Source organism: Carettochelys insculpta, chromosome 1 (genome assembly GCF_033958435.1).
Source record: "Carettochelys insculpta isolate YL-2023 chromosome 1, ASM3395843v1, whole genome shotgun sequence".
Lineage (NCBI taxonomy): Eukaryota > Metazoa > Chordata > Testudines > Carettochelyidae > Carettochelys > Carettochelys insculpta.
Genome location: NC_134137.1, coordinates 135,857,780 through 135,871,091, shown reverse-complemented (window position 1 = coordinate 135,871,091; position 13,312 = coordinate 135,857,780). Strand labels below are relative to the sequence as shown.

The 13,312-nt window shown below is 47.2% G+C and overlaps 1 protein-coding gene across 3 annotated transcripts in view; it reads right to left on the bottom strand.

Moving 5' to 3' along the window:
• LOC142006824 (granulocyte-macrophage colony-stimulating factor receptor subunit alpha-like) overlaps positions 1 to 13,312 on the bottom strand; it is a 36,116-nt gene that overhangs the window by 7,271 nt on the left and 15,533 nt on the right. For all 3 annotated transcript variants that reach the window (XM_074983312.1, XM_074983314.1, XM_074983313.1), the window contains 2 exons: positions 6,642 to 6,677; positions 117 to 246 (listed from right to left, as the gene is read on the bottom strand). In XM_074983312.1, the coding sequence (XP_074839413.1) occupies positions 117 to 246; positions 6,642 to 6,677 (166 nt within the window). The remainder of the gene's footprint in view (positions 1 to 116; positions 247 to 6,641; positions 6,678 to 13,312) is intronic.

Below are 13,312 nucleotides of genomic sequence, written 5' to 3'. Positions count from 1 at the left end.
ATTTTTCAATCCAGAAACAGAAGCATAGATCGGCCATGGCACCCAGAAGATTATAAAGAGCCCCTCAGAAAACAACAAGTGGAAAATTACATCAAAGGAATACTCAACGTCCTTACCAAACTCAATGGGCTCGCTCCATTCTCCCCAGTTTTTACTTATCTGGCAACCATGTCCCTTTGCTCTGATTCGTAAGGTATACATGTTTTTCACATGATAATTCTCAAACGTGAAGTGTGGTACTTGTACCTAAAAACAATGCAATTATTAACATTATTATTTTTTACAATAATACATGCATTTATTACTGCAGTGCTTAGCAACCGGCCAAGAATGCCGCCTTGCCAATGACACTGTGCTAGATGCTGTACAAATACAGAATAATTAGACTAACTACTCTTCTTCATTCTAGGTGTAGATATTCATGACACACCAGATTTCATCTGTTGATTTAAGCTTTACAAAGAGTATATTTGTGCCTGCTTACCTAAATGGAATATGGTTGCGGCACACTGTACCTGAAAATAGCATCCCCATACCCCATATTCCTCATGCATATGTGATGGTGATATTTTATACAAAGCATGGGAGGAAAGGCATCATGTGAAAGATCATGAGCTGCTGAAACCCATTGTTCTCTCCAAATATTGTATATATATAATAATATTTATGTATCCTTAGTGTGTATGAAGTCATGGGATTTTGCTGTATGGTTGTTACTAGGGCTGTCAAGTGATTAAAAATAAACTATCAATTGCACAATGAAACAAATATTCTGTTAATAATAGAATACTGCTGTGTCATAGGTCATACCATACTATACTGTACCATACTGTACTATACTATGCCATACTGGCTACGTCTACACATGCCCCAAACTTCGAAATGGCCATGCAAATGGCCATTTCGAAGTCTACTAATGAAGTGCTGAAATGCATATTCAGCGCTTCATTAGCATGCGGGCGGCCACAGCACTTCGAAATTGACGCACCTTGCCGCCGCACGTCTCGTCCAGACGGGGCTCCTCTTTGAAAGGACCCTGCCTGCTTCGAAGTCCCCTTATTCCCATGAGCTCATAGAAATAAGGGGACTTCAAAGTAGCCGGAGTCCTTTCAAAAAGGAGCCCCGTCTGGATGAGACGGGCTGAGACGTGCGGCGGCAAGCCGCATCAATTTCGAAGCGCCGCGGCCACCCTCATGCTAACGAAGCGCTAAATATGCATTTCAGCACTTCATTAGTAAACTTCGAAATGGCCATTTGCGTGGCCATTTCAAAGTTTGGGGCACGTGTAGACACGGCCACTGTGTCATACCATACTATAAAAGAACTCTAGTACCTTATCCTTTTCATCTCACACCTGCTTAAACTTTGTCAGGGAAAGATCAAGCTGCAAGACTGAGACCTCCAGGTACCTTGGACTGTACTTGCAAAGTCTTTTGGAAAAATCTGAGCAAAATCTATTCAAGGGTTGGTTAAACTGATACTGGGAGGACTTCCTGCAAATCAAAAGCTCACCATCTTGGCTGTGAAACTGACCTAAGGAATTTACACAGATCTATATGATCTTTTAACCACAGTACCACTTTATTTTCCTTTAAACAGGTCCTAAACTAACAAATACAAATTAGCTTTGTGTATCAGGTGTGACAAGGTAAGGCTGGGAAGGGGTAAAAACAAGAACAAGAAGGAAAACCTATTGGAGGCCGAGGGAGTGGGCGGACACAGCCTGCCCACAACTAAAAGGCCTCTCTCACATTGAGGGGGGGGCTTGCTAAAAGAACGGTCCCAAATGAGTCTGGGGGACAAAGGATGAGAAAACAGGGGTGGGAGTGAGGGTCAAAGATTCAAAATGAGGGAGCCGGAGGGGGACACCGAGCAGAGAACCCCGGACAGTGCCCATTGCTCCTCAAAGGTGTAGAGGGAGTAGGTGGATGCTGCCCAGAGGAACTTTGCTCAGATTCGTGATTGGAGAGAGGAACTGAAGTAGGCCCCACAGTCGCAGGTCTCCCCCTCTGCCAGCCTCCTCTCCCTGGTCTTGTAAATGGCTACTTTGGCCGTGGCCAGGAGGAGGCTGACGAGGAGGTCCCATGACTTTGTGGGGCAGCGGATGGGGTGTGACAGGATGAGGAGGTGTGGGGAAAAGTGCAGCCAGAACTTCAAGAGGAGGTTCTGGAGGAGCCAGAAGAGGGGCTGAAGCCTGGCAACACTCTCCCTCATGCCACAGAAGGTGCAGGTGTCTCGGATAGGGGTGAACCGCGCCAAGTACATGCCTGTGCTCACCACTCCATGGAGGATCCTCCAGCTGATGTCCCCGGTGGGCCGTGGATCCAAGGTGGAGTAAATGCTGGCCCACTGGGGCTCCCCTCCTTCCGACGATGGTAAGAGGTCCTGCCACTTATGGTCGGGGAGGGACTTGAGGGTGGGGAAGTGGAGCGTGTGAAGCATGAGCGCGTACAGAAGATGTCTGGGTGCGGTTTGGAAGGGGACCGGCTGTAAGGTGTGCAGCTGGCTCGGGTGGTGAGGGGGAGAGGGGGCGGGCATGGTCACGAAGTTGGGGGCCCACAGAGAGGTCTGGAGGGCTAGGAGTAAGAGGGGGCAGGGCGCACCCTCTTGCAGGACCCGACTGAGGTAGATGTAAGCAGTAGGCGGCAAGGCGGCCTTCAGCTCCTCAAGTATACGCTGGGGAGAGTGTAGGGTGACGAGTCCCAAGTGCCGGGTGAGCTCCGGGGCCTCCATCCAGTCCCCCCGGTCCTAGTCTGGAGGCAGAAGAAGAGGGAGCTTCCCCTGAGCTTGAGCATACAGATTCTTCCCTCCCAAACTTTGCACAGGAATAGGCCACAGGGCTTCCTGCTGAGTAGCTGCATATAGCTGAGTGGCCTCCAGATAGTGGAGGTGAATGGGGTACCTGTGGACGGAAGATCCAAAGGTCAGGGACCATACTATATAATCGGGGGGACCTAGTATACCATGTAGGGCAAATACAGGACCAGCCGGTGGAGCAACTTCTGGTGCCCAAAAGACATTGGAGGGCAGTGATGGACTTAGCCCGTAGCCATCTGTTTGGGGGTCATGTTGGGGTTGAGAAGACCCTCAAGCCAATCTTGTGGAGGTGCTTTTGTCCTGGGGGATACATAGAAGTCCGGCCTTTCTGCACCTCCTGCCCTGAGTACCAGCTGCATGGACCGCAACTGCATCAGAGAGCCCTGTTGGTGCCCCTACCTATTATTAAGGTCCCCTTTGATCGGATAGCCATGGATCTAGTCAGCCCACTGGAGAGGTCAGCCTGAGGACACTGATACATCTTGGTAGTCCTGGACTACACCACCCGATACCCAGAGGTGGTCCACCGGTGGAACGCTCACTCAAAGTCCATTATGAGGGAACTAGTACAGATCTTTGCCAGAGTTGGAATCCCCCAGGAGACATTAACGGACCAAGGTACATCTTTTGTCTCCAAACTGATGAAAGATTTGTGCGCATTGCTCCACATCTAGGCCCTGAAGATGTCGGTATATCATCCACAGACAGATGGCCTCGTGAAATGGTTCAGTTCCTCCCTCAAAAGCATGATTCACAAGGTGGTGAGCCGGGATGCGAGAGACTGGGACACCCTGCTCCCATACCTAATGTTCTCCATCTAGGAGGTACATCAGGCCTCCACAGGGTTTTCTCCATTCGAGCTATTGTATGGGCGGAACCCCCGAAGTATCCTAGGCCTTGCCAAAGAGACCTGGGAGAAGCAGCCGAACCATGGGTGCAATATCATTGAGCACATCCTTCAGATGAAGGACTGGATTGCCAAGGTTACACCTATCGTCTGGGAACACCTGGAACAGGCCCAGGAAACCCAGCAGGCATACTATACAGGTGGCTGTCCGGAGGTTCAAGGTGGGGGACTGGGTGATGGTATTGGTCCCAACAGCTGAGACCAAGCTCCTCGCCCAGTGGCAGGGTCCCTATGAAGTAATTAAGGCCGTAGGGGAGGTAAACTATAACGTACAACAACCAGGTCATCAGAAGACTGAGCAGGTCTACCATATTAACTTATTAAAACCTTGGTGAGACCGGGAAGAGCAGCCGGCTTCCCGAGCATGTTGGCACCAGAGGAAGACCAGGAGAGACAAGTGGGAATCTCCTCAGAGCTAAACACTGACCAACAGAGGGAGGTCCTCAACATGTTGAAATGACACGCAGATGTGTTTTCAGCAAACCTTGGATGAACCACAGAGGTGGAACACCACATTGTCCCTGACCCAGGGGTAAGGGTGCATGTGAAGCCTTACAGACTCCCAGAGGTGAAACAAGAGGAGGTCCAAAGGGAGGTGCAGAGGATGCTGGAACTGGGTGTTATTGAGGAGTCTCATAGCTAGAGGTCCAGCCTGATTGTCTTAGTACCTAAACCAGGTGGTAGCCTACGGTTTTGTAATGATTTCAGAAAACTAAATGAAGTGCCCAAATTTGATGCATACCTCTTGCGCCGTACTGATGAACTGATAGATCGGTTGGGAAAGGCCCGCTTCCTGTCTACCCTTAACCTGACCAAGGGATACTGGCAGATTCCCCTGGCCAGGGAAGCCAGGGAAAAGATGGACTTTTCCACCCCAGAAGGCCTATACCAGTACACTGTCCTCCCATTTGGGTTACATGGAGCCCCTGCAACATTCCAACGGGTAATGGATACGTTATTACGATCACACCGCACCTATGCTGCAGCTTATCTCAATGATGTTATACACAGCCCAGACTGAGACATACACCTGAAAAAGGTAGAGGCAGTGTTAAACACCCTGAGGGAAGCTGGCCTCATGGCAAACCCGAGAAAATGTGCTATAGGGCTAATGGAAGTGAGATATTTGGGCTACATTGTGGGCCGGGGCACAGTGAAACCCCAGCTAAACAAGATAGAGGCAATACAAAAACGACCTTGACCGCTCCAGAAGAAACAAGTCTGGGCATTACTGGGACTTGTGGGGTACAATTGGAGGTTCATCCCCTACTTTGCATCTAGAACATGCCTCCTCACAGACCTCACGAGGGCTTGTGACCCTGACATGGTGAACTGGACCCCAGCGGCGGAGGAGGCATTTCTGGATTTAAAGACAGCCCTGTGTAGTAACCCCGTCCTTATTGCCCCAGGTTTCAAGAATGAATTCTTACTTCAAACTGATGCCTCCGATGTGGGCTTGGGAGCTGTGCTGTCCCAAACGGTTGGAGAAGAACACCCTGTCTTATACTTGAGCCACAAGCTCCTTCCTAGAGAGCAGAACTATGACATCATCGAAAAGGAGTGTCTTGTGGTGGAAAGTTTAAGGTACTGCCTCATTGGACGGAAGTTTACCCTTGTCACAGACCATGCAACCCTTAAGTGGCTGCACAGAAACAAACATAGGAACGCAAGAATAACCCAGTGGCTCCTGTCCTTGCAGCTGTTCCACTTTAGAGTGCAGCATAGGGCCAGCACCCAGCACAGGAATGCAGATGTCCTGTCCTGGGTACACTGTATACTGTCCCAGGTAGCCCAACCCCGTGGTGTTGAGCTAGGGAGGGGGATATGTGACAAGGTAAGGCTGGGAGGGGGTGAGAACAAGAGGGAAGAGCAGGTCAGACAAACAGGCAGAGTGTGAGCAGCTGAGGAGGAAGCCACCCTGGGTCAATTGGGGCCAGCTGGGCTCACTTAAGCCTGCTTTTAAAAGAACCCTTGCCCAGTAGGCAGTGTAGTGCAAAACAGAAGAGAAGAGAAGAGAAGAGAAGAGTTGAGTTGAGTTGAGTTGAGTTGAGTTGAGTTGAGTTGAGTTGAGTTTTTCTAGAGGCACCAGAGGAGGAGAGGTGTGTTCAGCCACAAGGGGTTAAGGCCCCGGCCCAGGAGGCCCTGAGATTTGGTGTGAGGCTAAGCAGGCTGATCACACAGGAGGGGGAACAGGCTGCTGCTGCTGCCACTACCTGAAGGAGGTACAGGGTGCGGGGGGAGGAATCGTCTGGGGAAGTGGCCCAGGGAAGAGCTGCGCTGTTCATAATGAGGGGAGCCCTCTCCCACCACTAGTAGCCACACGGGGTCCCTGGGCTGGAACCTGGAATGAGTGGGTGGGGCCCAGGTTCTCCCCGGACCACCATCTCCCCCCTCCACTGTCTCAAGAAAGGCAACGGTATTCTGGCTGTGGACTAAACAGAGGCCCAGAGCCCAGGAGTGAGGCTACCCTTGCCACACAGGATACAATCCGAAATGTTCATGACCTGATGCTTAATGTGTCCAGTCTCTTGGCCTTGGTAGTACTTTATATATACTGCATAATATTTTAAATAATTTTTGCCATATTAGACTTGACTATCCAGGTGGGAGCCAAAGGCTGAATTGCTGAACGGGAACTGTATTTTAGCTTCCTAATAACTAGTAAGCTATTACAGAAGCTAGTTTGTGAACCTAATTTAAGAACAAACCACCAGTTCTGGACTTCATCTGCCTCATTCTTTGCAGTTGGCCTTGATTGAACATTTTCAGCGTGACCCTTCCAGTGACCACAGCCATGGCTTCTTGTACATTATACTGACACCACAACTACTGGGGCACTAGTAATATTTTACACTGCACTGGACAAAGTCCTAATCAAGGACAACAATATATGTCAGTATGGGAAGAGAATTATTACCGTTCTAAGCTCATTGCTGTTTTCATTAGGATTGGCCTGCAAAACAAAACAAAAAAACTTTATTGTTTTATTATTTATTTTGTTACGCTGTGATAATCTGCTTCTTCCTTTCCTCTCCTATTATTTACTTGTTTGCTAGGTTCAGAGAAAGGTGCAAATAGACTTTACAAAGGCAATTTTATGCAATAATATGAAATGCTATCACATACAAACACACTTGGTTTTAATCAATGACTGGCAAACCTGGAGATTCTGCTCTAATAACGCTCTGACAATTATTGCTTATTCAGAGTTTGGGCTTCTTCCATTTTAGGTTAAAAAAGAAAGGAAACTTTTAAACTGGGGGTGCAGGGCTCTCCCCTTCACAAAGGAAACAAATTTTCCCACTAACGGGGGAATTTGTGGTGGTGGTCTCTAAGTACCCAGGGAAAACACAGTTGATTTATTCAGAGCAGTGGCTCCCAAACTTTCCAGCATCACACCCCCTTTTGATTTTTTGAGAAATCCTTACACCTCCCTCACCTCTTCTTTACCATCATCTAACCACCCTTTAACAAGAAAATTCAGTTTGTAATTTAAAGTAAACACAAAATGAGTTAAGATTAAAAATAAGCACAGATAGTTCTCTTGGCCCTTGTGGGTGCCTGGTGCCCCATGCTAGCTGCTGGAGCTGCCTGCGCTAGCCACCTGTCTCCGTGAGACCTGCACTGTCATAGCCTCCTGCCCCAGCCCCACACCACTGGGGCCAGCCACTCGTCCACCTGCCAGCTGCTGGGGCCAGCCACCCACCTGCCCACTGGCCACCCGAGCCCAGTGCTGCTGAGACCAGCTGCCCATCCCCAAGCTGCCCGCGCCAGCCACAAGCCATCCACCCAAGCCACCTGCCCAAGCCCCACGCTGCCAGGGCCAGATGCCCGCTCACCAGCCCAAGCTGACTGATCCCCATGCTTCAGGAGCCAGCTGCTCAAGCCCCGCACTGCTGGAGCCAGCTGCCCACCTGAGCCCTGCAATTCTGGGGCCAGCCGCCAGCCCGAGCTGCCTGAGCCCTGCGACACTGGGGGCCAGCTGTCCAAGCCCCACAAGTTCCACAAGCTGGCCTGCTGCCCAAGCCCTACGAGCAATCCACCTGAGCCCCTCTCTTCCCACAAAGTCAGGCACCACCAGCCCCCCACTCTTACCCCATCCCCCTCCCGCAAACCAGGCACCCCTAGCACCCCATCTAATCCCATCCTCCTCCTCCTTCCCTCCCCCAACCCACACTCACTCACCTTTGCATGTGGGTCTTCACCAGCTGCTTGCTTTTTATAGGGGCTGCACCGGGTCACCCACATAAAATGGCAGGGGCTGAGAGCCAGAAACAAACACTGGCTCTTTCTTCAGTTGGGGGGAATGATGGGTGGGCTGGGTTGCCTCACCTCCCCCCCCAGAATTTCTTCACACACCCCAGTTTGGGAAACCGTGACTTAGAGAATTCCCCAGGCCAGGTAGTCCAAGAGAACTCTAGACCCTTGTCACAAAGGAAGAGGCAAACGGTCAAAGAGAAAGCACAAGCAATGCTGAATATGGGGGTGATAACAGAAAGCAAAAGTGAATGGAGGAGACTCATAGTTCTCATTAGCGAGCCAGTCATTACAGTTTGATTCTGCCACAATTTCAGGAAGATCAGTGCCACCACAAAATTCTATACCTAGCCAATGCCAAGGGTGGATAAGTTATTAGAAATGGTTGGAACCAACAGGGCACCTGAGCACTTTCAAGCTGAAAAAGAGTTACAAGCACATCTTGTCCATCTCAAGAGACAATGGCCGTGAGCACCCCTTTTAGGCACTTCTAGTATAAGACCATGGCTTTTGGCTTCCGCATAACTGTTGGTATCTTCCAACAGCTTGGTTTCATTTTTGAAGGAACCCCCGTCTACATAGCTCTTTTGCTTTTGAAAAAGTCTCTTCTGAAAATGCGATCACGTGAGATTATGCAAATGAAGTGCAAGAGTTGTAAATCAGCACTTCATTTGCATTTTTGATCTCCCTTATTTGCATTCTACTTTTGAAAAGCTATTTCAGTGTAGACATAGCCCTTATGAATGAGATCCCCAACTATCCATCAATATGCTGCAGCATTCATCATCAATATTGTTTACAGTTCTACCTGGAAAGACCATGTAGAACATTTAAAGGGCACATCAAAAGCAAAATAGGAGGTATGACTTATGACCAACACAGCAAAATGTAAGGTGGCTGTGAATGAGTGACCTATTTGGAGTAATGCATAGCAGGTGTAACTAGTGGTTGCATAAGGCACACTTGCATCCCTTACCCAGACAAAGACACAAGTCAGACATTTTCTTGGCCTGACAGGATATTTCCAGTCGTTTATTCCCATTTGAGCCTTAATTGCAGTCCCACATATAGATCTTATTGAAGGCAACAATGTGAAAAAAATCCATTGGGACAGAAGTGCTACGAAGCATTTAGAGAACTGAAAATGTGACTATGCCAGGCATCTGCTTCTCAGCAAAGAATTTTTCCTCAGGAATTCATATGTTCACACCGTGCTGTCCTTTCAGAAGACTGCAGAGGGGGAGAACACCAGATTCTGTACCTAAATAGGAAGCTATTTGCAACAGAAAAGTAGTCTCCACTGTTAAAAAGTATACATTCACTATCAAAGGGGATGTAGAAGACCTCAGCTGTTCCTCGTTGCCTAGCTCTTTTTCCCTGATTGGTAATCATGTGACCCAGTGCTGGGTGCAGGTCATGAGGGATGTCAACCCTACTATAAAGAGATGGTATCTTGTATTACAGTTTCCAAGCACAGCATGGGCTGGGAAAGGACCATGCTAATTTCTTCTAACTGGTTGGGAATGGAGACAAACCAACCCTGAATGGTCTTCCTGTCTTGAGAAGCTGGCAATATTATTATTGTTGATACACATGCATCTCCTAGAACTGGAAGGGATCTTGGGAGATCATTTAGTCCAGTCCTCTGCCCTCTTGGCAGGGCCAAGCACCATCCCCGACATCTATTTGCCCCCATCCCTAGATGGCCTCCTCAAGTCTTGAGCTCACGAACCTGGTTTGGTAGGCTAACGCTCAAGCCACTGAGCTATCCCTCCCCCTTGAAAGCCAAGAAAGAACGAATATGAAGGGACAGGCTTTCATTCTGATACAGAGGAGGCTAACTAGCAAGTCTGAGCCAGCTCATGCTAATGTGACACACTTGAAAGGCTTGCTCAGCCTGAAGAGGGAGGAGTGAAAAAGAGGGAAACTTACCATGGGAAAGGGCAGTGAATAGAAAGAAGGTTGCTTTTGCCAGGGACTGTTGGGAATAGGGTGCATCTGAGGAGGAAACAGATTTATTGGACCACTTCCAAAGCAGCTCTGACTGGTGGTAAAGCAATCAGCCCCAGGAAGAAGGTAGAAGGAAAAACTCACAAAAGGGCAGTGGATTTTGAGGGACTGAGTCTTTCGAGCTGTCTGTCTAGGAGTGGCCTGAGATGCTGATGCTTTTTCTAGCCAAACCTTACCCTCTTGAAAAGAGAAGAGTGAAAATGCTGTAAACTGGGTGGAAGGGAAAAATAAAACAATACTTGGAGTCCAAGTGTGTTGGAACCTTTGTAGAAGTAAAGTGTTCCATGCATCAAGGCAAAAGTGCCTATGACCTCTTCACCACTGACTGCTTGCGTGATGAGCCAGCTGCCTTCTGGTCTGGCTCCAAAGCAGCTCTTGGTTGGTAAAAGGTGTAATTCCAGCTCTTTCACTGCAGACTCTCTTATTTTGTGGGGAAAAAGAAATCTGTGAGGACATGAATTCTATGTTTGTTTCTTTTGTAAAAAAAAAAGAGGGCATGGTTCCATCCCCTGCTGGTTCTAGCACTGGTGGACCACACTGACCTATTGGCGTGGGAGGTCATAAAAGAGATTTGAGAGATGGTGATGTGAACACATACTGATGTAGAGGAAGCCATCTGATTTCAGGGACACTGGGATCCAGCATTGCCATCTTAGAAATAAGTATTTTGACGATTAGCCAAATTTTAGGTTGTAGCCTTCCTTTTTTTCCTATTGATAGAGAGGAGAACTTGACTTAATGAAGCTGTTTCATCACTGACTTTGAAAGATGTTCTGGTTGGGGGTGGTAGGATAGGTGAGAGAAGACCAGAGTGGGGGATGTTGGCCTAACAGGGTCCAGGCAAGGAGGCTAACTGTGAGGAAGGTGAGGGATGCTGCCAGATGTCATTGTATTGTGGAAAGAGGAAGACAGCCAGAGATGGCCAAGGTTTGTTGCCTGAGAGATAGAATGCAGTGTGCAAGGAGAGTCCAAGAACTGGAAATGGGCCCAAGCTGAAAAGGTCACAGACAGATGCAAGGCCCCCTAAAGTCGGAGGATGACTGGATGTATGATTTCAGTTGCAGTCTCTGTTTAAAAAGGAAACAGTTAAAGTGAGACAGTATTTAGAATCAGTTATGGTGAAGTATAGCATAACAAAAATTGTGTCCCTTAGTATTCTAGGCTGCCATCATATTCGTTATTTCAAAGACAAAGAAAGTTAAATCTGTTCAGCCTTGTTCTGGAACACAGCAACCTGGCTATCTCTACTGTGCACTGTACTGGCACTGGTAGGCTCAAGGTCTACATTTTGTTTTTACCAGGATTAAATTTTCCCCTTAATACTTTATGCTTATCCTTTGGTTTGATACTCTGCCTTTCTTGCACATATTTTCCTGTTGTGTTCTAGTGCTGCGTCCCTTTCATATCACTTCAGAAGTGCCCAATCTTTAAACCAATGGGAGCTTTGCCTGCACTGAAACGTAGATTAATCTCTCTATACCACTCAGGTTGTGAAAAACCCATGTCTGAGTTCTGTATTTAGTTTGACCTAACCCATGTTTGTAGCATGGCTAGGCTGATGGTCAAATTCTTCTGTCACGCTTGCTGTCATCTCTCAGAGGGATGACAACTCCAGTGACAGAAAATCTCTATCTGTTGTAAGAAGCATTTTCACTACTGCAGCTCCATAATCATGTTGCTACAGTGTCTGCAACATAGACAAGCCCCAATCCTTTTATATTTAAACTATTACCTTGCTGGCATCTTTGATTTCCCTCTTTCAGTCTAACCTCCTTAATTCTATAATTTATTATCCATCTAGATTTTACTGACTGGCTTTACCCTCTAATAGATGTGCCAACCCCATTTACCAACAATCCTGAGCTATTCTCATCAGAAGCAACAACAGCTGCAATTTTTATTCCAAGGCCTGAGTTTGGGCTTATGAATATCTCATCTCAGCCTCGATTTCATCTTGCTCCAAGTCCCATCTAGTAGCTCTAACCAAGGACACAGTTAGCATTACAGAATGCAGAATAACTTAAAAGTGTGATTGATTAATTAGCACAGCTTCCTGTCTCTCTTAGTATAAACTTCTGCAATCCATTTATTTTAAGTAGAATTAAAGTATAGTCTATACACACAGCTACTTTAAAAGAATGTTAAATGTGCAGAGTGAAGCACTGAAAATGTCAAAGGCTGTCAATAACACAGACTTTACAATGAAAACACATAGGCTGGGTTTACACGTGCCCCCTTCCTTTTGAAATTGGCATGTTAATGAACAGGTTTGAAAGATGTTAATGAGGCGATGCAATGAATATGCAGCGCCTCATCAGCATAATGGCGGCCGCAGCAATTCGAAAGTGTGGCTTTTCGAATTGTGCCCTGCCCGTGGAGACAGGACCTTCCGAAAGGACCCTTCCCTAGTTTTCAAAAGCCCTTCTTCCGATCACAGATAGGAAGAAGGACTTTCGAAAACTAAGTGGGGTCCTTTCAGAAGGTTCCGTCTCCACGGGTGGCGTGTGATTCGAAAAGCCGCACTTTCAAATCGCTGCAGCCGCCTCTATGCTGATGAGGTGCTGCATATTCATTGCAGCGCCTCATTAGCATCTTTTGAACCTGCTCATTAACATGCCCCTTTTGAAAGGAAGGGGCACGTGTAGACCCAGCCATAAGGTGTGCCTACACTTGCATTCCTCTTTCAAAAGAGGTATGCAAATAAGGCAAATCAAAAATGCAAATAAGACATAAATGTTGCATATTCAACACCTCATTTGCATATTCTAATTTCTAAAGAGCTTCTTTCGAAAGAAGAAAGCCAGTGTAGCCGTTGCTCTTTCGAAAGTAAACCCATCTTTGAAAGAATCTTTCTTCCCTTTAGTTAACGGGGAGAAGGAGTCTTTCAAAGATGGGGTTTACTTTCAAAAGAGCAGCATCTACACTGGCTTTCTTCTTTCGAAAGAAGCTCTTTTGAAATTAGAATATGCAAATGATGTGCTGCATATGCAAATTTATACCTTATTTACATTTTATATACCTCATTTGCATGCCTCTTTCGAAAGAGGAATAAAAGTGTGGACACACCCATAAGCATAATTGTTTCCATTTACCTACAACAGACATTGCACACAAAACACCTGTGTTAAAAGAGAATTCAGTTTACAAATTCAAGCATTCAAAAGTTACCTTAACACTAGAATTTATGTGCCTGGACAAACTTAATTTGCCCCCCCTTGGAGTAAGCATTATGATACCATCTTTAATTATTGATTACTACTGGACCAGCTATCTGCATTGTCTTTCCCACTTGATACACGGTCCAAATGTTCCCTGTACCAA